The sequence below is a fragment of the Rhopilema esculentum genome, chromosome 7, assembly GCF_057945365.1.
Source record: "Rhopilema esculentum isolate cy_ngs chromosome 7, ASM5794536v1, whole genome shotgun sequence".
NCBI lineage: Eukaryota > Metazoa > Cnidaria > Scyphozoa > Rhizostomeae > Rhizostomatidae > Rhopilema > Rhopilema esculentum.
Window position 1 is genome coordinate 2,663,462 of NC_142821.1, and position 27,700 is coordinate 2,691,161.

Genomic DNA, 27,700 nt, shown 5'->3' on the forward strand with positions numbered 1-27,700 from the left:
TGATGGCTATTGTGATTATATGCTGATCTCCATCTGTCTAGTTTATGATATTTGGTGGATGCCCATTTGAGAGGGGGTGCTCATTCAATTTTTGCTTACAATAGTGGATGTTCATTGGAATGGTAGTGCTTATTAGAGAGAATATGACCTGATGTAGAGTTGTGAAATGGGAGGTATGGCAAAACAGTATGACAGCAAGATCCTAAAACAAACATTTTGTCAACTACCGTTCCAGATACGAGATTGGAAACAAAACACAAAATATTTGAGTTTTCACGTTTTCATTTGAGCTTATGTAGAGAAAAGCAAGGCTATTTACACAATTTACATATACAATTTGGTTATTCTAACTTGCTAAAAGTTTCTCATCCTTTCAAATACTAGAAGCATATGTTAAAATTTTAAATATGACAAGTAAGATATGCTGGATGGTGCATTAAAATATTAAATAGAAAACTGAATGATATAATTTCCCACTAATGAACCAACAATCAAGTCTCTTTAGATTTCTTCTAACTTTGTCTTCTTAAATGTTATAATCATGCCAAACACTGCAATAAAAAGAAAATTGAAAACAGAATGTAATCTATTTGTCAATATATTGCTTTATGTCAATGGAAAAGTTCATTAGGAACACGTCATGCAGACATCAAATCTCAGGGTATGCAATGTTGCATAAGATCTGAATGTTGAAATGAAATCCAAATCCAGATATGGATCAGAAATAACATTAGCTATATTAATATGACTTTTATCAAAGGGTACAACATGGATACATAACTTACATTTATGGTTGTTGATTGATTTAAGCAAGTTAAGTTCAATCTAATCTCCTTTTTGGCAAATTACTTCAATCTCCATATGGATGTGGTTCTTTTCATGTTTGTTTGATACCATTTTATTAGAAAATTTCTAACATGCATATGCTCTAGTCTTGATCTCTTCTGGATATCAGATATTTGAAAGTCAATACAAAGGTCAACACCCCAAAAAAGTCAATAGAAACAGGAACTTTCCTGATTCGCATATGCTTAGGCAATCAGTTGAACTGTTTATCAATGTTTGTTTGTTAACATTTCTGATTAATTTTGTATTCTTCAAGAGCACAAAGAGTTTGTTGATGTTTCTTCATAAAACTTTCAATAGAATCTTACCATTCCAGATATCTATCATCATGGATATTTTCCTCAATTATTCTTTTCACTTCTTTTGGTGGATTAAATCCAAAATTATTTGCTCTCTCCCATCGCTCCAGTCTTGTCATACCTTCATAAAAATACAAATATATAAATTTAAAAACGACATTAGTTCTATTTATGTTATGTTTAAATGACTGGAAAATATATTTGTTTTCTTTGTATGTAACTGCAATCCAACCAAATCTATAAAGCACAAACCACAACCAGGAAAAGTTCAAAATGTTGTCTAGTGTCTCTTGAACTTCATAGCAATATTATTAGAAAACAAACTGATTAGGAGTTTAGTTCAATTTCGAATTTTTACAGAAATTCTTTAATTTAAGGTTTATCAAAGGATATTTTTTTAATTGTTATATGTTGATCTTACCAATACATGGCCCATATTCTGCTTCCAAATCAAAGTTTCTTAGAATCCCAAAGTCGTTATCTTCAGACTTTTGCTTGTAGTCTGCAATGAAAGAAAGTTAAGTCTTACCATTTGAGACAAAGAAACTGCATTTTCCAGCCTGCCACATAAAAGAAAGAGGATTTCTAAAATTTAAATGCTAATTCATTGACAATCTTTACATCCATAAGCAAAATGACGTATTTCTATTAAAAGTGTTATTAAAAAGTTTGGACAATTTTCCAGTAATTCTCTTTAAGTATTAGTTCTCTTTGTGATGCAATTTGATGAGAAAATCTGACTGAGCCAGATCCAAAATAAATCAATTAACTGGGTGCTAATGAAAATAAACTACACAGAGAAACAATGTCTTGAATAAGGCAGGGTAGATATGCAACGAACTCCTTTCCTTACCCCTCTTTTCGTCGCGACTTTCCTTTACATTTTCGATGAAAGTTTTGCTATCTTTTGGTTTTATGTATTGCCTTTTTTCTGCTGATGTATTCTTTACCTGTTTGAAGGTATCGGTGATAAGTTTGGTAGACATGATCGTTGGTGAAGGCCTGCTCAGCTGATTTCGACACCTTTGTTTATGGTTATTGCGCCTCCCTGGTGATCCATGACGTCATTGAAACAATAAACTGTTTGTTCTTATGACACGTTTTGCCTCTTCTTGGTAAAGAGACTATTTTGAAAACGACTCGCCGAAAGCAAAATTTGGGGAAACTTCGGTTTGAAAATTATAAATTAAAATTGCTGCTGAAGAGATTGAAACGCGCGAGCAAAATGCCAACTGGACATGGAAAAAGCAGGACGTCAGCAAATGCACCAGATAGTACTGGGATATCAGTGAATGAGAAGATTTTAAGGGAATGTCATGAACTTTATGTGGATAAAACGTCACCAGAAAGAGGTATTTTTCTTGTTCAGCTTTCAATACACTGATTTGAGGTGTATTATAAGTTTCCTGTCTATAAATTAGACCTAATATTTGATGTTTCTCATATCATTTTCCTCCCTGAAAAAAAATTCGTTTCATGTTCCACCTTATAATATCTAACACTGAACAGCCTAAGGGGCATATAAATCAAATAGTGATTAAGAAATTGGCATAATGCTAAAACAAATTTTACCATTTTCATAAGTTATCTTTAGAAAAGAGGAGGCCTAGCCTAGCATCCTCGATTAGCCTAGCTACCGCGAGAGTTCCTTCTCAAGAAATTACCCTGGATACTACCTGTTTCACATTTATATATATCAATATTGTTTCTGTAATTTTGACCTAGAATCTTCTAGATTCTAATGCTAAAAACTACTAGATTCTGAGTTACTTCTATGTATTGTATTGTATGAAGAGAAGTTTCTAAACAATGAAATAATACCAAAGAACTGAATGAAACATGAATGAAGTTTTACTATTTTTCAGTCTACCTTAACAATAAACTGTTATTCTCTCCCAAAAGTAAACTGTCATCCTTTTCTTTGCCTCCCACTTTATATCTACCTTTCCATATGATTTATTAATATTGAGTAACTATTCAGCTTTTTAACAATAAAGATGAGGCTATAAACAAACAGCAAATAAAGTAAATGCATTGTTCTTTAGATTATGCTGCTGTTGTTATTGAGATTTTTAGGATATTACTTCACATTTGTCATTAATTCCAAATTGGTTAGAATTTCATAAATTTTTTTTGTTTAAATATTTTTTTACAGGTTCAAGGGCACTTAATTTCAAATTTTTCTACCTACAAATATATCTGATGGCAAAAAAAGAAGCAGATCATTTTTAACATGCAGCACTAATGCACTAGGACACTGATCCTTACCCAAACCCTATTAACATGTATGGCTTCATATGATAGTCCCCCCAAAGAAGTATAATAGTGCATTAGTATCTTAACATTCTTACTAGGGGGCAATTGCCTCGAACATATTATTCTTATCAAGACAAAATACTATAATTGTTCCCTTGACCTTTCAAAATTCCCAAGCTGAAGTCCATATTAAAATTTTATGAGAAAAAGTGCTTAACATACATCTAGGGAATTTCTTGGGAAGGAGCTCCCTCGATAGATAAATGAATGATTGAAGCCCCTGAACTGAAAATTTATTATTTATGTATGTATAGAATAATAAAATTTGTTATTTCTAATATTTATTGGTAATATTTATGTTTTCTTTGTTTCGTAGTGTTTTGTTGAAGCAAGGCCTTTTTTGAATTTTTCTTGATCTGTTTTCTTCCGGTGTATTCACTTTAATTTTTTCCTGATTGAGCCATTCTTATTACTCTTTATTATCTTATTTCTAGGCCTTGTGTATATAGCAGATACTGTTGGAATATCTTTGCTTGCACCAAGAAAGAAGATAACAGTTATGCTTATGGGAAACCACTCAGCAGGAAAAAGTTCCTTTATTAACTGGTTAATATCTAAACAATCTTTTGGTGTTACAAAAATTTACCATGGCTTTGAAAAAAGCAAACATTTGAGTATACTAAACTCGAAAAATATAAGCACAAAAACGCTTTATTGTTTAGACAGAAGGAGTTGTTTCACCTTAGCACTCTATTGGTAACATTCTCAATAGGCAAGCAGCACTGATTGGGCAACCCCAACAGTCATGTGCTAATGTTTCTGATTGGCTTATTTTGATCCACAACTAGGTATATATGTATTTCCTAATGTAGAGTTTTTTATATTTGTTCTGACAATTTATACTCTTCAGAGTGTCAGACAAAAGGTCTACCTCTGTTTTCGCTGCTTTTCCTTGAAACTTAAGATCTATTCTTCATTTCAATGAGCCTTTTTCTCATTTCCATTGCCAGGTATGTTGAAGAACATATCCAGAAAACTGGTGTTGCAATTGAAACCCAAGGCTTCACATTTATTACCAGTGGAAAGAAAAGAGAATCACTCACTGTAAGTGAATCTAAAGTTTTGACAGTATCATTGACATTCAGAAATTGACTGACGCTCATAAATATTTCATTCACCAATTGATTAACAATTTGATGTGGATATTTAGAATCTAATCCTCTAACTTGTGGGCAGAAAAAGATGGTTCTATGCTCCCACATACCAATTGGTCTAGAGCTCTATCTTTACAGCATCAAGCAGTATATAACAGACCAGAAACATTTATGACATTCTTTCCAATGAAATTACTGTACCAGTCATTCATAAAGTGCTCTAGGTCGTCATGAATAACCAGTTGCCTGATGATCACATTAAGTGTGAAATTTGGATGAGCAACTTAGAACTGTCCTGTTCTATTCACCAAATAGTGTACCTTTCTATCTATATGTATATTAGAAGGCAATTTCCAAAATTTCCCTCTTGTACCAAAATATTACTTTTTCCCTACAAGAAACATCAAATAGCCTTTTAACTTTCCTTTTCTGATAAAGCCACTCACTTTATGATGTTTATAGAGTGTTTATGATTTCCAGTTTTATAGCGCCTATACATTAATTTTTGTTTGAGATAAGCACAAAGCACTATGCTTTACAATTCAATGGCAGATCTTACAAGTATTCATTGTTCAGAAACATGAATTGATAAATATATTAAAGTTTTTTCAGAGTGGCCAAGGTTCATTGAGACAGGGCGGTTATACACTCACAGAAAGAGCTGCATAACTTATTGACCATTTTTTCTTATATAGGGAAATGCAACATTCCATTTGTTCCCTCACTTCAAGCCTCTGCAAGAAATTGAAGGTAAATTTGCATTTAATGCTTTGTAGTTAACCAATAGGTTGGTGAATTTTTTTTTATTTGTCAATGTTTTTTTCTTAACATTTGTTAAGTCCTAGCAAAACTTTTGTAAAACTTTTATTATTTTGTTGCTTTCTTTATTAGCAAAATGATGAAATCATTAAATTCTTTGTTTAGAATTTTATAATTTTTAGCCTATGTTCGTCAAAATGATTAATTCTATAAAATGTTGCTGTGTGTAAAGAATGGAACAGAGAATAGCCACATGCCCATGTCCTCATTAATCACTTTAGTTTGACCTTGGTTGTAAAATCATAAACAAAAACATTAGCAATCTTTTAGTACATTTCAGTCACCTCTGGCTGTGAAGATTTTGGAAATTTTATAGATTCTTTGGGACTCAATGGTCCAAGTTTTCACAATCTTCAAGTTTTCACTATTTTGTCAGTAAATGATACCATTTCATAAAACTATTTTCCAGCATCATGAACCATCATGGTTTACTTAAATGCTTGAAAATGACAAACTGTTATGTTGTATTAAGATATTTTTGCTTTTGGTTTCATAAAAAACAACTGTGTGTTGATGTTTTGGACTTCGTAGCAACCAGCCTTGTTCAGCTTACTTCATAGCATCAGACTGAGTCCTTACATTTCTCTCACTTGTTTATTTCATATATAACAGGGAAACTTTGAAAAGTAGCATTTAGACATATAGCATTATACTTCAACAAAGGTTTTTCAATTTATTAACTAGCATTTGTTTATTTGTTTTGAGGAGTCAGAGATTATGTATCAACTGAAATTTCCACATCAAAGCAGAAGAAGTTCAATTTAGTGATGTTTGTTGATACACCAGGCTTGGTGGATGGGGATATGCTTTACCCATTTGATGTCAACAAGTCAATTGAATGGCTAGGTGAGTAAACACAGTTATTGCTCAACATTTTGTCTAAAGAATAAGAATGCTAAACTTTCTTGATAAAAGTCCCCGGTGAAAAATCTTGCAGGATCCTAAACAGGATCCTATATCGATCCTGTGCAGGATCTTGCAAGATTTTTCACAAAGATTCAAGAAATACATAGGATCCTATCAAGATCTTATAAGGATTGCTTTTATTCTTATCAGGATCCTATAGGATCTTGTACAGAATCCTGTACAAGATCCTGTAGGATCCTTTACCAATATCCTGTGAGGATCCTGCGAGGATCCTATCCAGGATCCTGCAAGATTTTTCACCGGAGGTCCTTTATCTTTACTTTCTCAAGATCTTTGCAGGGTCCATATAAAAATATTGTTTGCTTCAGTCCATTTTATTTACTCTGATTAACCCCTCTATTATAAACTTTTTTGAAGTTTGTTTTATTTACATTGGGTTGCTTTTCGTTGGTTTGCGTTGTTCCTGCCTCAGTTTATTCAATGCATGATTTATAGAATCCGATGAATGGCCTTATCCAGCGCCTCTTTCTTCTTCTAGATGTTTGAAAAAGGTGCCTCTTTTTCTGAGACACTTTGCCCTTCCTGCCTGTGCCCCTCAGCTTTGGAAGGCTTCTGAGGTCCCTCTGCATCTCGCTACTTTAGTTGTTCACTTTAACTTAGAGGACCAGATAACACAGTGCATTTATTTTTAATCCACCTTTTGAAGTTCTTCTGCCAGGATGAGAGCAGATTATGTGAAACAGAAACTGAGCAACTCATGTCTATTCTTGAAAGGAATATTATGTGAATTTCATTTTCATTCTGGAAATATAGCAATTTAGAATGGCATTGAACATTATCGAAACTTTTTGTTTCAGGGGGACTGTGTGATTTGATATTTTGCTTCTTCGATCCGATTGGACAAGCTCTTTGCAAACGCACATTGAACATTGTTGGTAAGTGTACATGTTTTAGTAAAAGTGAGTAATATGCGATGAATGATGCAAAGATAAAATGTTGATCAAATGTTTCCAAAGATGCACTGCCTTCTCATCACATGACATATTAACCTAAAAAGTACTCTTTTAACATTGTGAAACTAAACCTGAAACTCTCTTTGTGAATCCAGCCTCTTGTAAAGCGACAACAGCACAACACATATCACACTTTCATCCATTACACGACAATATTTTCTTAGGCAACTTTACAATTGTTAAAGGTTTAATGGGTGGTATTTTTCAATTACCCCCTGTAATACCCCTGATACAGCTCTGTTCGGAGTGTCCATGCTGAGTTTGAGAGTGTCCGTTCCTATCTGTTTGTGGAACAACCAATGTAAAAGACCTGTAATATGAACGCAATTTTGTCTGATGCATTTTGAGTTAACTAAACCGCCTAGGATAGATGTATTGAGTCAGTTCAAGCCGAGTTTATCTGCCTAAACTTTTAGTGTAAATATAAACGCTATAAGTCGCATTACTTTTGAATCCATCAAGCGTTGTACATTTTGGTTTTTTGTATCAAGCCCCTCTTTTTTATTAAAGAGCGGTTGAATGAACATGATTCAGACAAAATCAGATTCTTTCTGAGCAAAGCTGATACTGCTGGAACTGAAAGTGACCGTCAAAGAGTTCTGATGCAAATTACACAAGAACTGTGCAAGCGGCCTGGCCTCAACAAATGTGGGTTCGACATGCCCACTATTTACATCCCATCTCTGACGGATAGGGTAAGAGAGCCATTTTATTTCTTGTAATAATACTTTACTTTATTTCTTGTAATAATACTTTACTTTTGATAAGTGCCTGACGTACCAAGATTAGTTTCTAAGGTTACAATTTTCTTGAGATCTATGAAAATTATAAGTTTGTGTAATGAAAATTTTTAACTTGTAGTTGATTTATATCAGAATTTTCCTGCGGTTATGAGATGAATTATACCAAGCTGCTCCTCCCTTTTCCTTGCAACATTTAAAAATCGCACAAATCTCAGTTTCTTGCTTCTCCTGTTTCATTTCACACTCTCTTCTCTCCTCAGCCACGCTGCGAAAATAATATCGATGCTGTATGCAAGGCGATTGAGAAAACTATCAACCAAACAATTCAGAATACTTTAAACACTTTGGAAAAGGATTGTTTTGCAATTACGTCTAAAATCAATGAAATTGTTGAAGCCGACACGTAAGTGCATCTCAATTCAATTTATTTTTAAAGAACTGTTTCTTATCACGTGGCCTTTTTACTTTGAGGCAGTCGACAGATACTGAAGCGGCTTAAGCCATCTCTCAATCAAAAATAGCCAATCAATAAGCGTGATTCCACTCAGACCTTTAGTGATTGGCCAAAGGTAGATTGACAGATTGCTAAGTCACCTTAGTATGTGTCGATTGCTCTTAACCATTTCCAATGCCAAGCTTTTGCTAAGGACATTTGTTTGAATTCAACGACCGTGAGCTAGCTAAATTTTATTCATACATGTTTCTGTAACTGATTAAAACTGAAGCTGTGGTAAGCCAAGTCCCTTGGCTGGAATCCAAAGCTTTTTTGTGCAGTTATGTGGAAACGTTAGCCGGTTGGATAAAAATGAAATATTATATCGAAGTCATACCCAATAAAACCACTGTAGAAGACCCTAAAGATCAAATTGTTCTTGCAATAATATTTGATTTTGCGGTCCACTTATCTCAGAATTTTTTTATTTCTTCCCATCCCCCGGAAAATTGTTTATTACAAGATTTTCTTTAAAATTTTTATTTCTTTGCAGGAGGGCATGGGAGCATAATGTGAAGACAAAGCTGTTTAGCTGGTTTTTTTTTCTTCTGTCGTTTGTGCTAGCACTTTTTGCAGCTTTCAGTTTTCTAGCTGACACCCGCAAGTTTGATAATCCACTTCAACCTTATTTGGTAAGACACGCACAACTCTCTTTTCCTAATTAAAAACAAACTTTCTATTCCTGGCGAACATCTCAAATACAGATATGGAACACGATTTGTTGTTTTCGTTATAGCGCATAATCTGACCCTAGGCGACCGGTGATTCGCTTACTCGGTCAACCAAATCCCTGGCATATATGACACCAGGTTTATCAGTTTATCATATCCAGATCCGGTTTCTCCGCCCCACTTTAATCTTTGATATCAGTCAGTATATTTCGCGATACAATTCAAGCATTTAGCAAAAGCTGACAAGCTCACGAGTAATTTTTTGAACTGAAACTCGTAAATAGGATGACTTGAATAAATTCGGTTCATATTGGACCTGTATGTTTGAATTTGTTCACTGTTTTCAGTTATTTGCCAAATGTACGTGGCCTTTATTTGCTCAATGCAAATCTACACTACTGTTTTCCATACTAAATTTTCAGAATTTCAATAATTCTCATTCTGGTTTATTCTTGAAGCCCTCATCCTGTATAACTGCTCTGCATATTTCGATCATTCCTTTTTCAACATTTGAAATTAATTTAATGCCACCTGCCACCACAATGTAGAAAGGCTCTTTTTACTGATAATGCGTCATATCCTTTTAGCTATGGTATTTGAAAGTTTGTCTGTTAGTTTTGATTTTGTTGCGTTGATGTATACTTTTAGGACCATATTGACAAATTTTGGTCATCAATACCGGCGTCGTATCACTATCGTGGCAAAGTTGGAATCACAATATTTGCATTTTTACTGTTTTTGATCTCAAGATTCTGGTCACGGTAAGTCGATATATTTGGAAACATCCCTTACTGCTGTGGAGATTGCATCTAGATTTAAAAAGAGGTGGAAACTACTTGTTGTGGAATTAGACTAGCTACAATCCCTGCCAAAAGTTCTTGGAACACTCTACAGTCAATAAACGATTTTTGAGAATTGAATGTTTCCGGCCGTACGACAGTAACACCCCTCCCCCTCCCCCCATAACAACATTGGTGGGAAACCATGTTACTTGAACCATTCGATGCAACTACATTGATTGTTTAAGCCCTGAACTGTTTTCATTAACATTGTTTCAGGTAGAAAAGGGGTGCTAATGAAATATGCGAATTTATTGTGCCAAGACTTTTGGCAGGCATTGTACAAAACCCAAACCTAACACCAAGGAAAGTAATGCATGGTTGGAAAAGTAACTTTCTTAACTTCGATCGCGGTCTATTGGTGTTACACAAAGACTGTTTTTCTCGCTTAACTGCAGTACCTTTTTATACTTTATATTTGCGTATAGAGGCTACAGGCTAGGCAATTTTTTGTTGACTGCTGCTTTGGTTTTTAAGCTAGTTTTTGAAACCTTAAGAAACGTTTCTTCACTTTTGTGAATTTATCATTCCATTTACCGAGTATAGAAGTAATTTTTTATCAACGCAGCTAATCCTGTTTTTTCCTTTGTACGGAATGAGCTATCGTAAGAAAGTTTCGTTATCTGCCTTATACTGAGCAAAAGCAGGGTTGTTTTTTCACCACATGGACACCAATCGTCGTTTTTCTTTACAGAAGTAAATCAAGGCTTTCGCGAAGGCAGAAGAGGAGACTAGAAGAACAGAAAAGCTACGTTATGTCTCATGTAAAGCCAAAGAAGGTATTGTATAATTTCTGCATGGTATACGAGCATGTTGAAGACTAAAAGCATGTTAACAACATGTTGAGTCGAATCATTGGGGTTTTTATTGACGGTAACAAGAACTGTCTACTTACAATTTCCAATACTTTTTGTCAAAGCTCCATATTTGTAACATAAATCATTATTTCAATGAGTGACTCGGCTTTATTTCAATTTCAATTATTGATTGTATCTTCTGCGCCGTGTCCTTAATTGAAATTACTCTCATTTTTCAATGTCAAATTTCTCTCATTTGGAATTCCTTCAATGGTTTAAAATTGCTTCACATATTTCATCACAGGCCGGACAACCTGAAATATCTTTAATAAAATAAGAATCGGGTCCTTTTGCAGCTCTCTTGTATGAAGTGTATCATCAGTATATCAACAACAGTTAAGAGTTCAGTATACTATATTCAATTTCCCTGTTTAAAGCAAGGTTTTAGCTATTTGCATGGGTTTTGCATCCTAAAGCATTTCAGTTTATTTCCTTTTTTCAATTGCAAAAGCTTCCAGGCCTTGCCAGGATATTGTTTTCCCATTTCCAAGCACTGCTGTAAACTTGATGTATTCTTTTCAGGAAAAATTATACGCAGAGTACTTGAAGCAAAGTGTTGCAGACCACGATTTATGAAGATCTTGAAATAATTAGATACCGACGAGACGAAGATAACAGTTCTGACATGATAGAAGATGACAATTTTGTTTAAGATGGACAGGCTAGTCATTCCACTTCAATCAATTGACCCATTGTTGATTAAATTAATCACGTTATATGGTTTCTAATTTTTCTGTCATGCACTTTGTCCTTTATGAATTGTAGAATTTGTGTGATTCTTTCATTAGTAGTGAAGAAGAAGAAAGTATTCACTGAAATCGGTACCTGTATGGTGTTCAAAGCGTAGAGAATCTACATAGTCAGTGCCGTCGGAACGAAATTCATATTTTGGCTGCCTATTGTTTTCCTTCTCATTCAATACACTGTTATAAAGGAAACATACTACAGTTTGACAATTATTGGGGGGCTCCAGCCCCCCGGTTCCGACGGGCCTGATAGTAGATAAGCAAATTTTGCCTGCTCATTCGCAATATTTTATCTAGAAAATCTTTCTGCCGTTTCCCTATGTATCAAAGAACTTTTAAAATGCGTCGCATTATTTTACAAGGCCTATACGGCCAGGCTGGCGGCATCGCTTTCTATTCGCTACATGTCTTTTTTCTCAAAAGGCAAAATCTTGTCTTTTTTTCTAGATCCTTTCCAAATAAGAGCGAGCCAGGTAGTTTTTTAGCTTGCGAAACACACACGTTAACCAGAGACTGTTTTATGACTGCAAGTGAGAGGAGAGTTCTTGCAATAATCCAAACGGTTTTTGAGTCTGCGACACCTTTTTACCGCATTTGCCACCTTAGCATGTTTGCGCCATTATGGATTAGGATTTTCTTCATGTGACAGTTGTCTAGACTTTTGAGGAACGGGCCAGGCTGAGGATTTGGAAATTTTTTGGTGTAGCATCATCTATATATATAAAATTCAAATAATAAAGTATCGAACAATGCAGGCAAGTCGAATAAATGTATTACTGCGGTGCGCGAGGCCACTACAGAACTCGTCATCTAGGCCTATTTGTTGTGGAGCACGTTTTTCGTCAGATTGGCTCCGTGTCTCGAAGAAAGAATGCAAACATAAGGATCATAGGTTATTGAATTATGCGGAAAGTCACTTGTGCAATCGTGGCCATACTACAAGTAATTCTTGTCGAGATTTTTCTTCCAAGAGATTTATGTGTGGAGTTCGTAGTGCCAACCGAACTTGCTGGAATTGCAACAGGGAGATTGGTACTGAGATTTTCTTCTGTGATCTCTGCAAAAAGATACAGCCCCCATTGACAGAACTATCATTCTTCCAAATCTTCAGAAGGTACATATATCTCTTGATTGGTTTTTCATACATTTATGATGCGATCAATGCTGAGGAGAGAGAGAGAGGAGGGGAGGGGGAGGGGCCAGACTGGAAACTTTGTCGCGCGCCCGCGATATATTGCCCGCATGCTCAAATTTTCCATCCTTGCACTTTTGCATTTTGGCCGCGCAAAGTCCTATTTCAATACATTTTACATTAATGACAATACAGTTTTATAAAAGTGTGTGATTTCAGGCACGCAATCGTGCTGTCAGGTGCGTGAACTTACCCGCGGCCTGTGCAAGAAAAAAAGTTTTACCTCTGGGGTCAGGGGCCGGTTTGGATTTCATGGTAGTTTTCGACGAGATCTCAGGAGTGCACAAACTATTAGCCAGGAGTGCAAGAGTGCATTTGTGATAAATGTGCACATTTGATCCAATACTTTTAGTTTTGGGTCTGAAACTCAGGCTAATGAAATAATGAAACTATTCTGACATATAGCTTAAAAGTTAGGAAAATTTTCTGCTTGCTTGGCTCGCAAGTGGCCTTACTTTTCAATTTTGCCCCATTTACACTGTTCCTTCCAAGTTTGGAACCGTGATAAAACTGTTATGGTTCCCCCTTCCGTTTTCTCTAGCACTGTGGAACCAAGACGATTTTTCTCTGCCATCCAGCACAGTTTTACAAATGAATTTTGTACGGTAGCAGTTATATACTGGGCCAGGGGGGTCACTGACCCAAAAGCCCTTGGCTATAGGGGCCTATAAATAAAAATTCACTAAAAAATATCAAAGTAATAATCCAGCCCCTCCATTACCAGAAACTGTCATTAGTAGAAACAGTAATGACAAAAGTCTATGAATGAAGTAATGTAGAAGCAGTTTGATTCTTTGACTGCCTGAGTGTATTGTGAAGAATTTCCCATCTTTGTGGACTTGGGATGAAGAAGTTTAAAAGCTTCTGAATGTTACCAAAATATGTGATTACAACAGGGCAACATACAAGGCAATATTTATGTCATACAGATTTATACTATGTCATGCAAATCTATTTGAAACTGTGTGTCGGTTGTGATCAAATTTAGTTAATGAATTAAATGTTTTCCATTTTCTAAGATTTTCAAAATTTCTAAGAAATTTTCATCTTTATGCATGATGGTGTTAAGATATCAGTTATGCTTAAATCATATCAAACAGCAAACAAAAGTAATATAGCCACCAGACAATGGTGTAGACAGGAAAATTCACAGAAGGGGTGAGAAACTTTGATTTTCTGATAAAAATTCTAACAAGCATTTATATTGTTTCATAAATTTTTAGATAATATGAAGACATCTGAACTGGAACAAATAAATCTTTTGATATATTCAGATATTCGTATCTTTATTTAGCTTTAAACTTATTCCTATCAAAACAGTAGTCACAAGAGCAATTTAGGCACCATCATTTTCAAAAATTCCTAGGGGAGCATTCCCCATACCCCTAAAATTGTCTGCCTTAGGCATGCTTTGCTATTTATCTTTCATCCTGACCCATGGCCCATAAATCCTCTCCGCGACCCTGGATGTGATTGTTACTATATGAGGCTGGACTGCAGAAGTGAACTAAGAATTCATCTGAATATATTAAAGTCGAATGAGTTTGATTCTTGTAGCTCAGCTGCAAGAAAAACACAACTGTTTACTTAGAAAAATTAGATTAAACAAACAAAGCAACAGCATTTAAGGTTAGACTGGTCATTAATTAATGGTCATTGAAACTTGAGTTACCCACTAACCTTAAGTGCCCTCGTGAAAGTTGCATTGGAATTCAATTTAGGCATGCTCGGGTGCCTCCTGGCATAATTTCTAGTGTTCTTCTTTAATGATTTTCAGGTTTGCAAAACAAATCTCTTGGTGTGCATATATGTGCATTTGATACAAATTTTGTGCTTCACATATATGCAATTAGCAAGTTTTTTAATATTTACTGCAACATAAATGACTGCTCCTGAATATCCTCATGAACACTATACTGTCAAAGCAAAACTCAATGACAAGCCTTATGCCACACCAATTTCAGAGTGTGCGATTGCCTTTAGTTGAAAACTTGGGTTAGTGTTGAACATTCTCTGTCATCGTAGATGCCAGGTTGGAAGTTAGCCAATTTCGGTCAGCATAGCTGCACTTCTGAGATTCATCTGTGAATGGTAATAGGATTGCAATGAACAGAATATTTTGGTTTTAACTTAGTATAGGCACAGATTTCTTATGGAGCTATAAGGATGATGTTTAGTTGTAAGCTCTGCTTCTTAGCTTTGAATTTGAATTTGTTTGAGTGAGTGACTGCATGCTTCAAAACCTGTGACATAGTAGGCCTTTTTGTTTGACGCGAGCAATCACTTGTGATAGCGTCAGCACTCGCGCAAACCCAACCATGCAAGCATTTGTTCACTTGGGCAAAACAGGAAATTTTGAGGAATAAATGTCTCATCAATTAACACATTTCTAGTCATCTTTTGTGACCCAAGCAAGTGACATAGGCCCTGGGCACACTGATTTCTGACATAAAACTCATTATCTTTGTCAAATGGAAAATCGAGAATACTTTTTCAAATTTGACAAAGATAATCTGACTTCCGCTTGAAAATTCAGGTGCAGTGCAATTCGTGTGCGAAATGGTTGTTTGCCATTTGGTGTCAGAGCCACAGAGTTTGGTTAAATTAAAATGGTTTAGAAAGGACGCATTTGACTTTAGGCACTGTGTGTGGGCGAAAAAATGCGGTAATTACTAATCATTTCTGTAGGCAGTTGACTGAGGGCACTGTGTGGCATAAGAAAAATTTGTTAATTGCTAACTATTTTCGTTTTACAGAGTTCGTCCTGCTCTGGGGCAGGACGACAGAACCTTTAAGGGATTAGTAGATTTGGTTCAGTGGCAATTTTGGTGAGCACACTGGAAAATCAGCATTTGTTTACTAACAAGCTTAATCCCTTTTGTCTATGAACAAAAGTGATTACGTTTGTCAGAAGTATTTCCTGAAATCATGTTCAGTGCGCCCAGGGCCATAGACAATACAAAGCTGATATATCAAAACACAGAAAATATAAGTTAGCCGACTTAACCACATCTCAACGAAAAAATGCATTTGACAATCAATTCTACCGCGAATGTTTAGGAATACTATTGGCACTTAGTTTTTGAACTACAATAGCACTTGGAACATTTTCTGGGCAGTTAAAGGGTTTTTAAAAAGAAGAACATTTTGGGATCATCCTGGAATAATGTCTATATGATCTTCCTGGTGTTCATAAAGTTTATAAACAAGCACATTTGTATTGGGTATTTAATCTTTTTTGGAATTTATTTTAAGGTCATCGTAACAGTTTGTTTTCATTTGATATTGCCTTAAACAAAAGGATCATATGGATCAAAAGGACCATTTCTTATGAAAAGGCCTGACATACAGATAACTTATTTTGTGGCAATTTACAGGTAGGTGACAAGACAAACCATATATAAGAAAAAAGTTTCAACTAAGTGTAACAGCCTGACTTGCCTGTAAATCAGCTCAATTTTTCAACCTTTTTACTTTGCAGCCCAGAAATATATGGTGTCAATGTGCGAGAGTTAACAATTCAATACAGAGAACTTCAAGGGATGATACACCCAGACAAATTTGGCAGTTCGTTAGAAGTATGCATTTCAAGTGTTAATATTATGCGTTTTTGAAACTGAATTTTGTTGAAAACTGATACTTCTTTATTTTAAGTACAAGTGTTCAGATTGTTTTGCTTGAAAAATAGTATTCTTGAGATGCCTGCTTGCAGTAAGTTTCAATCATTGCTCCATTAACATTTTTCATTCATTGCAATGAGGACAAGAAATAAAGAGGAATGCAGACATCATAGTGTAACTGTTACAATGAATAGGACTACAGCAGGGCCTATTTTATGGAAATTTTCCAAGACCATACTTTAAGAAAAGAAGGCTATATATAAAGCATGGAATTTCATAATATCGACCGTTGCCGTAGAAAGTGTTTTTCTTTATATTCAACATAACACGATTGCAATTATGTTTTGTTTATGCATTTACACCATTTGAGAGCAAAAAGCTGATTGGCTGTAACATTTTTCGCTCTTGTTGGACCAGATTAATCTGGACCAAGGAACTTGCGCTACGATTCATGGATGATTTGTACTGTTCTGTTAAGTTATAAAGTTTCAAAACTCTATCAACAGAAAAACATATCTATAACAAAAATATATAGCTAAAATAAAAAACCTATTCCACAATTTCCAAGACCATATTTTGGATTTCCAAGACCACAAAATGTGGGAAAAACCACAATAAAATAGGCCCTGGACTACAGAAAAAAAGTTACTCAGGGAAAGATTAAATAAAGTTACTCTTCCAATAGCTATCTTGTATAGTGCAGTGCAGTGCAGTGCAGTGCAGTGCAGTGCAGTTCAGTGCAGTGCAGTGCAGTTCAGTGCAGTGCAGTGCAGTGCAGTGCAGTGTAGTTCTAGCTTTCAGGGTAGCAGCTGCCTATCTACGAATTGTAAGTCTCAGCCGCAAATTGTCTTGCTAAGTTGTTTAATATACGTGTTGATGTCTTCAAGAGTACAAGCTAGATAAGGATCTTGTGCCTTTTAGCGCTAAATTCCACAGCTACCCATGAGCTTGTACCTGATTATTCACTTATTGTTGCAACTGCTGAGAAGTTTTCTGCTTTTCATTGAAATTTTAGGAAGAACGTCAGTACTCTGCAGAGCAATCATCTTTGATAAACAAGGCATATAATACACTTATTGATCCACTGACAAGAGCAGTTTATCTGGTAGGTTTTCCTTAATTATTGAAAATTTTCTTTGTCCAAGTATTAGTTAACCCTTCAAGTCTCGGTTTAGAATTGAAAAGATAAAATTTCACAATTGATCATCTAAATAGGATATTGAGAGAATATACCTTATTCTGACGTTTTATGCTCTGAGGAGTGTCAGATGAAAAAGCTTTTAGTATGTCGTAAAATGTTTGCTTTTTTCAAAGCCATTTTCAAATTCTGCAAAAAAATTGTTCATTTTGAGAGATATTTTATTGTAAAATTTGATAGGTGCAAAGACAGATGAATGGATCAGCATATTAAAATATATTGTATTATGCAGTTTGGGTAAGAGCAAAAGTAGGTGGAAAATTCTTGAAAGTTCTTATTTATGAAAAAATTAAAACCAGGAAGAAGAGAGAATTAAATTGATCCAATTGAAGCTTATGGCAGGAGTTTATGCCTGCTTTTAGAGCTTTTAGATAGATTTATGACACAGTTATTCCTAGATGCAAATTTTTATGTTAATCTTGCAGCTATCTTTGAATGGTGTAGAAATTGGTGAGGAGAATACAGTTGGTGATACAGAATTTTTAATGGAGGTCATGGAAACCAATGAAAAACTAAGTGAAGTAAAGACATCAAAGGATTTAGATGATATCAGAAAGATAAATAATGGTATGTCTTGAACGTTTGGACATATCCTTCAGCTTTTTCTACATAGATTATTGACTGTTCTAATCTTAGAATTTCAAGTTTAAGCATCAATTTTTTCATTATTGCGTACAGTAAAAATGATGGAGGGTTTTGTATCATACCCAACCCTGTTGATGCCCGATCCTATTTCATGTTTTATCTCTGACTAACTGAATGTACACACAATCTACAAATCTTTATACTTGTTTCCTATTTTCTTTTGCTTTTTTATAGATGCAATTGACAGCTGCATTGAAAATCTATTTATTTCTTTTGAAAATCGTAAGTACATTTTGCATGATTACAACTTTTTGCAAAAAAAATTACAACTTTTTGCATTTATATTGCCTGTTGCTTTATTGCATTGGTATTTACATGTGAACACATTAAGCCACTATCTGAAAATTCTCTCTTGTATCATTGTAACTAAATAGCTTTGGTGTTTGTCCCAACCCCTGCTCGCTCTTGGTTTGTTTCATTAACTATCTAAATATCAGGCATATTGCCTCTTTAAAGGAAAGGAACATTGAATACTGGCATTTTTTGTCCTTTTGAAGGAAATTTATCTGATAATTTCATATTTTTATCATGCTCTTCTTAGTGACTGTATGTTTTTGAATGTATGAAAGCTTTGCAAAGAAAAACATTCTCAATCAATGAAGAAACAAAAGCTTCTTTAACTTTCTTAGGCACATTGCTTTAAAAATCTTTTTATTTTTTCTGACTCAGGCGATTTTGCTGCTGCTAAAGAATGGACAATAAAATTCAGGTATTACCGAAATATTTTAGAGATTGTCAAGGAAAAGACTTTGGAAATAGACCAGTGATTTTAGCATGTCAGAGAGGTGCAATCAAGTGCTGATTCTCTGAACTGTTTGTACAGAAAAGTCATTTTAGCATAAAAAATATCTTAAAGCATATAATGTATTATCGAGTATGAAGTAAAATGGTTTGTAGGAGGTCTCTTAAACCTTTTTGAAATAGATTTTCTTACATCTTATACTTAGTCTTTTTTTGTAGCTTGTTTTCGACAGAGCTGTAGTATAGTGTTTCTTCTTTGAGCAATCCATTGATGCACTTTTAAATGTATTTTCACTGAAGAAAACATTAATTGCTCCAAAGAACATAATCATCAGAATGTAAACTTCTATTTTTGGCATTTAGTGAGCCTTATGGCCTTCAATTAATTGCAAAATCATTGGGCTTTTTATTTCTTGCAAGACCCAATACTTTTTTCCAATTGCAATAACGCTTCGTGATTTCCCTTTTTTTTCTTTTAAATGCTTGAGCTCTTTATTTCAATACTGGGCGTGAAATTGTTGCCAAATTTTAATTTTTCACTCTGATAAGTTACTGTAATCCAGAGGAAAAAGATTAATGAGCTAGATTTTATGAAGGCCACACTGCATCGCCATGCATTTATTATAGGCTAGATGGCGTACATAAGTAAGCAAGCCCATGAACAACAACTTAAGGCTGAAAGAACTTTTAATAATTCAAGCGAGACCTCATGTTTTCAGACAAAATTTATGTAGCTTTCGAATTTGGTCAATGAAAGAGAATATATTTCCTTAGGCCTGCCTTGGCTTAAGTTGAATCATTAAACCTTATTTTGTGGACACTCTTCACAGAAGAAATATTAATCTCCTTCAGGTTGCCATTTTTCCAGGTTGCCATTTTTCCAGGTTGCCTACCCGCCAAAAATAGCGCAAGCAACCGAGGCGCTAACTACACGGGTGCTCGGTTGTTTAACCATTCCAGTGAATTTGTTTGTTTTTGGTTTTTTAATGCAGATATCTTTTCGGAAAAGCATGGGGCAATATATTTTCTCAATTTGAGTGATGGCAGAACAAATTAACTAACAGAACAAATTAACATAGGAAATAACTAATCTCCCTACAAAAAGTGCTTTTGTAATGAAGATGTTAAAAAATTGGACCGTATCATTGTCCAATGGACATTTTTGTCTGCCTCTTTTACTCTGCGCCAAGTAATGAAATTTTGAAGGATGTCATTTTCATTGCTGCAAGTTCTCATCCAGACTGGACTAAAACCTTTTTGGTATTTTTTTGTCGGGTACGATGGAACCATGGGATCACCGGTTTCACATCCCTCCCCCAGCTTTTGCCTCTTTTCAAAAAAGCGTTTCCTTTAGATTCTGAGACAAGGGACCCTTCTTTTTTGTGTTTATTCATCTCTGAAATGTTTTGAACATCCCTGGGCTTTATTTACATCAGCTGACCATTTTTGCAGACCTGTACATCGTCACGCTTTATTATTTAACGTAACTTATTTTCCATTGACTTTGCTTCTGTTTCTGCTTTTTCGCCCTTTAGATTTCTCCTGACAGGCTCTAGGTGTGAACAGGTGGCTGAATAATCGAAAGTGTTCGCGAACAACGAACATAATTTGTTTATGCCCGTGCCCGTTCAAAAGATGTGTTTTGTTTGATACCAATTCTTAAAGTCTGTTTTGTTTTGGAATTTTTTTTGCGGATTTGAGATGATTCGAGTTTGGATATTTCTGTACTTTGTATCAAGCTCTTTTTGTGAAGGTAAGAAGGACCTGTAATGCCACTGTTCGTAATATATTTGAAAATAACGCATTCTTATCATCCTTACGGCAAGCAGCTGCCATCTAACTTTCTTTTATTTCATTTTATTATACTTTGATAGTTAATCAGCTTATCTGTCAGAGGAAATCAAAACTAAATTCATTCTGAAGATAACCACCATCCTTATTAGAACTTGCGTCCCGATTTAGCCCCTTTATTTTAAATAATAATCTCTACTTTTATATCGAAGTTTCCACGTGTATGTTGCAAAACGCCAGGTCAATGCTTAAGTCGAATTTTGTTGAGTCGAGAGTATATACTCTCGAGAGTATATGTTGGTCCTGCCTTTTTTAGCATAAATGTTATCTTCATAAATGTATATTGCTCAGCTTTTTGACATCTAAATCTGAAATTCTCAAAATTCATTCATATGATCTAGTTTTATTTGCAATTTATCTTTTCTAGTCTACTATGGGCAGATTGGTGACCCTTTTAATGATAACGGTCTGATGATGCACGCCTACATCGATGGCTCGCCGCCCGTCTTGACCATGAAGATGGACGGTGCCCAAGTATTTAAAATCCACAAGCCTCCTATAAGTGATGCCAAGTCCTCACGGGCTTTGTCAATCGAATCTGTTCGGTTTCCTGGGTACTTCATTTATGCTACTCCTGAAAACGAACTAATCCTTAAAAAACCGAAGACAGAAAAAGAAAGTAAGTGATTCCGAACCAATGCTAAACAATTCATTTTTGTGGCACAAAACTTCAGACTAGCAAAGAACATCAAGTTTGAAATGTTCAAACTCAGAATGTGAAACATCAGAATTATATTCAAGAATTGGATACTAGTATCTATACCCAAGTATACCTGGCTATTGCTTAGGGCAATAATTCAATCTTTGATCAATTATTACCGCAAAAGTCTAATAAAGAAAGAGATTTTGGTTTTTACGTGGGTAAATTTTTTTTCTCTTTTTCTTATCAATTAAAACCTAAAGAAAAAAACAACTTACTTTATTTGCACCATGCAATGAGGAAGGACATAATGTCATCTGGTCCCGACTGCAGATGGTGTTTACAATTCAACAGAATTACAATAGTCAATAATAAGTTTGTCACACATTAGATGTCGGAAGACATCGGTCATAAACATAAGTTCTGAATTGTCATTAGACAGTCCAGAATGCCCAAAAAATGTTGAAGGAAAATTCCAGGATTGAAGGTAAATTCTAAACTAGCTTGCCTAGATGAAAGCACGACTTCTGTCGAGAGTCTTTTAAGAGCTATTTGAATATGCTTTGCCACCCTCCTTTTATTTCAATTCTTAATATCAATCTGGTACTTCCTGCAGTCCTACAACAGCACTTTATCTGAAGTCACACTCGAGAATCCAATAATCGTCATGTGGCCATATTAGGTGACCAACTTTAATAGACCCAATGATATAGAAGCCCCAAAGGTGCTTAATGTCGAGCTAGGATACTGCGGCGTATTTTTTTACTTTCGCCATTTTCAATCGTTGCAAAACGAGAACTGTAACTAGAATCAGTATGAAAAATCATTTGTTTCGATATTTTTTTTCTCGAGGCTTACAACCATTTCGACGGATTTTTCTTACGTACGTAGAAGTATAACCCAACAACATATGAACATTTGTTTGGATAAATTTGACAGTTTTTGAAACAGAGGCCCTTTGACCCCGGAAATTTGCGAAAGGAACTCAGCCCACTTCATCTTTTGTATGGATTAATAGTTTAAATGGATATTTGAACTTCATGAATAAATCATATAACCTATTTTTGATATATGTACTGATGATTTTTTATGTTTGACATTTAGAACCAAAATTGCCCTGTGCAAAAAAGCTAACTTCTATACTTGACAAATCATCTTGATAAATAGGACAAACTTTTTTTTTGCAAATCTAGAACTTGATAAACTTGTTGTAAAGCGTCGGGACAATCACAATATTCTATCCGAAATTACATGCATTCAGACGATCAAAGCTCCAAAGCATATTGAAAATGCAGGTTTATCCTCTATTTCCATGTAGTACAGTTGAGCCAGTATTGAAAGCAGTATGTGATCAGATGCACATGGAAGTTTTGGTAGAGATTTTGGTGCACTGAGGTCTTTGCTTTAGTAAAGCTATTCAACAAGTACACAAATACACAATTTTTCTATACAAAAGTCTTGACAGATGCACAAAAAATTGTTGGGGAATTTTTGAGATACAATTTCTAAGAGTAAAAAGATAGTGTTTCTTATTTCTAGGAAGCATAAAGCAAGTCATATGATATTTCGACTTTTGATATACAGGAGACAATTTCACATTTTCCTGAAGCAAGAAGTGAAAGGAGCAAAGTAAATTGAGTGGTCTAGCAGTATTTTGAGCAGCTTGCAAGTCTGAAACACACTAAGTCGTCGAATGCCTAACATTTTTATCTAAAAAGTGCAATGAGATTGGTAGCGCTGTATTGGTAATTAAAGATCATTTTTGTGCCTGAAGAAATAAAGCCATAAATTTTGTCGCCACTGCCTTAAAACCTCTTCGCCAAAAATTTAGAAATATGCTAATTATTTTAAAAACACTAAACAATACAAAATTTTATGTCGAATTTGCGGACAAAAGGGCTTGCTGAGACTTTATTTATTTAAAGGGGTCCTTTCAAGGGAATATATATACTTAGGTTTTGTTAAATCACACGTGAAGTTTTGAAAGTATGGGTAATGAACAAGAAGCAACTGCCTACAAAGTACAACAATAATATGTGTTAATCTTTTAATATCAACAATACTATTAGTATGATTTTATTATGATATTATTTTATAATATGAGTTGTTTTTGGTAGATCCAGAAGCGCAATCCTTTTTCCAAAAAACCGACAAAAAATTTGGGATATCAACAAATATCGAGTACTTTACTTTACGTCGTTCTCTGAAAGTTTGTCCCTGCCTAAACTTTTCGATTTAAACTTGGGTTATCTGAATGAAAAACGTTCTTGACTTTATGCCAAAATCGAATATTTATTTTTCAGAACTCGCTGCCACTTTTCTAGAACACTTGAAAGTTCAGACGAAATCTTTCATATATTCTCGTGAAGGTCAGCAGTATGAATTTATATGCAATGAAAAGGAGCCGCCATATCCAATGCGAGTCAAAGTCGACGATAATTCACGATACTTTGCTGATCGCTGCTCCTACGGCTTCGTGAAACTGACTGAAGCGCAAGCGGATAAGAAAATGAAGAAAGAAACTGGTGTGGGCATCAAACAACAGCCAGGTACAGTTTAAGTGAATATAATAACGAGCCTCGATTGCAATATTTGCACAGCAGCTATATCCAAAGATGAAACAGAGGCATAATTAAGATGTTTGTCTTTGGAAACATGTCTTCAAAAAACACTACAGGATAGCTACGTTCTGCGAATTCTTTAAGCAATTTGGCGTCATCCTTATTTGAATCTTGAAGCCTTTGTTACTAATCTTTCTCTTCTAACTCACAAGTTATAACTACTTAGTGCGAGATATGGCGTGACCATTTGCAGGTGCACCATTAAAAGCTGTAGCTTTACCGACCTGGCAGCGGCGCGTCAGCCTGCAAATGCATTGACCTTTTCATACACCTTATTAGTTTCCCCTTCAAAAATGGCGTAATGCCCCTGCATTTTTGTGCCATCAGCTTACTCAGCATGGTCACATTTCCCACGCTCCGCCAAACTGCCCTGACGACCCATTGCGTGGATTTTATCGTGAGCCGACGCTACAACACGAAGCTACACTCAGATTTACTCTTCCAAACATTGTTCTGATTTCCTAAGAAAAGAAAATACTGAATGTTGAGAGGTTATGAGCATTTTGGCATCAACTTGTGACCAGATGCAACAACATGGAAGTTATGTGAAAACGGGTGCTAAAGATTATTTTTGTGGCTGGTATTACGAAGAACTATTTACCGGTAGGTACAGCTGTTTTACGTTGTTCATTAACGCATAAACTGTAACGTGCTGTAAATTTTACTTTGTTGGTTGCTCTTTTCAAAGTTGTATGGGGAAATTAATGACATGCCGTTAGCATATATGACAACCACAGCATTGAAAAAATTAAAAATACTACACAGGCGTTGTTTTTTTTATTTTAGGAAAATTGGAACGTTTTGACTCATTTGTATGAGGAGCGATGATGACTTTTTACTGCTCTTTGAATCAGCTGCAAGAATGACTGTTTACCCGTCTTTAAGAAAGATTAGAAGGCTGCAAGAAAGACAGATAGAGTGGGCGTTAGTTTATTACGCCAAATGCTGTAGTTAATTACGAAAACAAGCCTGATCAAGACTGATGCTACTGGTATATTATCTTTAGTATATACAACACATTACCGAATTTTAGTTGATTGGATAATTTCAATGTTTAAGCATAGTCTATTGTTACCCTGACCACGTAATTATTAAAAACCGACCCTTTAGCAACCAACTTAGCCTAAAAAAATTCTTTTTGACGAAATATAGGTGATTTGGGATATTTTGTTATTCCTGATAAATTCCTGTAGAAAAACAAATTCGAATATTGTTAGTTTTAGTATCCAGGTAAAGAAGATAAGCCACGACCCACAGCCAATCAAAAAATGCCATTTGAAATCACTGCTCGCGTGAATAATCTTCAAACAGGTGCTGCGATTCAGCGACAACTCGTGCTGTTCGCCGAGATATTCAAGGTCATTAATCTTTAGTAGTATGAACTGGATAAATAATTTTTAAAAATGGTTTCTGAACTAATACTGTTACTTAATCTCTGTGCTTTTGTTACATCGACAGGTATGTAGCTGTAAAATTGTTTTGTTTTCATTCTTTAAGCTAATGAATTGTATAGCTTGTTATTTGAAACTGTTATTCTAAACTATATGATAAGATTCACCAAACACAACACTTGATTGATGTGTTTTCATTTCACCGTTGCTGTCTGATATTCTATTTTATGCTATTTTAGAATATGTTGGCACTCTCACTGATCCGAAGGGCTCAGGTTTAAACATCGTAGCCACTGGCCCCGGAAGCAGGCTTTTTCTCGATAAAAAGCTCGATGGAAATGAACTGTGGAAGATTCACTTACCGCCAAAGATTGGGACAACAGAATTCCCGAGAAAAGCAATTAACATCGAATCTTTCAAATACCCTGGCTATTATGCCATGGCATCAAAAGATTTGAAAGAAATTACATTGGAAAAACCTACAGACTCCGACTCAAGTTTGTTTTCTTTTAGTCTGTTTGTTTTTTTACCCTTTGTACGACAAAATTATCTCTCTTTACCAAAATCCTACGTTGTTCAAAGCTTTTCCTTTACCTTTAATGTCTTTTGCAAATTTGATATTTGCGGTTTTTTCCAGCCTCATGCCGCCTTTTATGCATAAGAAAGTGAACGCTAGTTGGTTAGAAGAGCAACCCAGGGTTATTTGAAAAGAGTAGTACAGCGAAATAAATTAAAACGTCTTATTAGTGCAAAATATAAATCTTTTCCAGTTTGAAGAATACATGAAGGAAGTGTAAAGCTTTACTTATTGAGTTACAACTGTTCTGTTTGTTCTTTGCGACACTTCATGGGCCTCATTGGGAGGGTGTAGTTGAGCCTCGAAGTGGGAGAGTATAGAGCAAAGGTCTTTTTATTATCTATAATTTGCAAAAAATCGTACTTAAAAAGGCGGGTGATGGCCCCCTTGACTATCTCTATTTTTGGCATTTCCCCTGCACTTGAAACAGTTTGAGAGACTGTTATTTATAGTCGAATAGAACCCGTATCAAATTTTTACCCGTATCAAAAGCCAGGTTATAGAAATTGAAATAGAGGGTACGCTGTATTCACAAAGTATCAAGCTCTAACAAGAAATAAATCAAGGAACCTAGCTTGCAATGAACCGATTTTCTGTGCCAATAACACCTTGAAGATTCTTTCTCGTGTTTTATGAAAGTAAAATTTAACTTGATTGCTTCAAAATATTTTTAGAGAAAAATTTCCTGTTAATTTTAAAGACACATCTTTAGGATTTAATCTTTTTGCAGAACAAAGAGCAACATTCCGGGAAAACCATAAAGTGCGAACAAATGCATATATATACCTACTTGAAGGTCATGAGTATGAATTCATGTGCAACGGCAAAGACAAGCCGTGGTACATGGAAATCAAAACAGACGACAACACAAAATTTTTTGCCGACCGCTGTTCCTTTGATTTTGAAGAACTGGATGACAAGAAGGCAAAGGAAAGGCTTGGAAAAGAAGCAGGAAAATCAGCCCCAGCAGGTAACAAGTCTAAAAGTTGCTCGAGATTCAAGCAAAAATATCAAAAAATGTCAAGTTGGGCTAAATTTTTGTCTTAATTTGAGATACCGCTGGGTCTCTTTTGTTAAAAATGAAGATCTCCATTCACGCTCTGGTGTGACAAACAGGATTGTTTCAAGTTGCTACCCTGAGCTTTGCGTAAATCGCCACCAGGGATTTGGACATGGAAACTATCGCAGCAGGCAAAACAGCTGTCTATTAGGTTCATGTCCTCATTACACCGACCTACCGTAGCATCTTAGAGCCATCCTGTGTTTCACACCAAAAGTGTACATTTCTGTCTACACAGCATCGTGCTCCCCGCAAAAGACTGGCAAACGGTAGTTTTTGCGTATATACGTAATCCCTGCGTCCCTTACGAAGAAGTGTTAGCTCCGCGAAACACTCTGATATGTGGAAATTGATTGTTGTTTGTTGAAGCTTCTTTGGTATCTGGTTCTTCGTAAGAAGACGCATCTCAAAGAGCATTTTCCACAACATGAATCGCATATCGCGGCTAAGATATAAACGCACGGTGTTACAAATCGCATAGCCAGCGTAAGATAATAGAAAAGCATATTTTATTTTCTGGTAATATCCTCCTGACTTTTCATCGGCAAATTTATCATATTC

General features: G+C 35.3%; 4 protein-coding genes across 8 annotated transcripts in view; 3 read left to right on the forward strand and 1 right to left on the reverse strand.

Annotated features, from left to right (window-relative positions):
- Positions 1-264: 264 nt before the first annotated feature.
- On the reverse strand, positions 265-2,188 carry LOC135683080 (DNA polymerase delta subunit 4). Its single transcript, XM_065198234.2, has 4 exons — positions 1,999-2,188; positions 1,567-1,647; positions 1,155-1,266; positions 265-551 (listed from the first exon to the last, which is right to left on the reverse strand). Exons 1-4 carry the CDS (start codon positions 2,129-2,131, stop codon positions 527-529), a joined length of 351 nt encoding a protein of 116 aa, XP_065054306.2. The 5' UTR covers positions 2,132-2,188; the 3' UTR covers positions 265-526.
- Positions 2,189-2,257: 69 nt separating this feature from the next.
- On the forward strand, positions 2,258-11,616 carry LOC135683068 (uncharacterized). 2 transcript variants are annotated; one of them, XM_089109453.1, is made up of 12 exons: positions 2,258-2,497; positions 3,896-4,007; positions 4,412-4,505; positions 5,251-5,305; positions 6,083-6,220; positions 7,099-7,176; positions 7,765-7,949; positions 8,258-8,400; positions 8,984-9,122; positions 9,810-9,922; positions 10,695-10,779; positions 11,380-11,616. In XM_089109453.1, the coding sequence occupies exons 1-12, from the start codon at positions 2,371-2,373 to the stop codon at positions 11,431-11,433; spliced, it is 1,323 nt and encodes a 440-aa protein (XP_088965579.1). In that variant the 5' UTR covers positions 2,258-2,370; the 3' UTR covers positions 11,434-11,616. The 2 variants fall into 2 exon arrangements, with proteins under 2 accessions (XP_088965579.1, XP_088965578.1); XM_089109452.1 differs by having other exon boundaries at positions 2,259-2,497; positions 6,080-6,220.
- Positions 11,617-11,748: 132 nt separating this feature from the next.
- LOC135683074 (uncharacterized) lies at positions 11,749-19,198 on the forward strand. The gene is made up of 6 exons (XM_065198225.2): positions 11,749-12,717; positions 16,277-16,373; positions 17,431-17,520; positions 18,039-18,180; positions 18,433-18,480; positions 18,928-19,198. The coding sequence occupies exons 1-6, from the start codon at positions 12,353-12,355 to the stop codon at positions 19,023-19,025; spliced, it is 840 nt and encodes a 279-aa protein (XP_065054297.2). The 5' UTR covers positions 11,749-12,352; the 3' UTR covers positions 19,026-19,198.
- Positions 19,199-19,343: 145 nt separating this feature from the next.
- Positions 19,344-27,700, forward strand: part of LOC135683065 (uncharacterized) — a 28,898-nt gene continuing 20,541 nt past the window's right edge. For 2 of the 4 annotated variants that reach the window (XM_065198211.2, XM_065198212.2), the window contains exons 1-3: positions 25,166-25,569; positions 25,742-25,999; positions 26,810-27,049. In XM_065198211.2, coding sequence (XP_065054283.2) covers positions 25,515-25,569; positions 25,742-25,999; positions 26,810-27,049 — 553 coding nt within the window. In that variant the 5' untranslated portion in view covers positions 25,166-25,514. Of the gene's footprint in view, positions 20,753-21,217; positions 21,470-23,793; positions 24,040-24,570; positions 25,103-25,165; positions 25,570-25,741; positions 26,000-26,809; positions 27,050-27,700 lie in introns of those variants that run through there. The other 2 variants (XM_065198214.2, XM_089109447.1) reach the window with 2 other exon arrangements.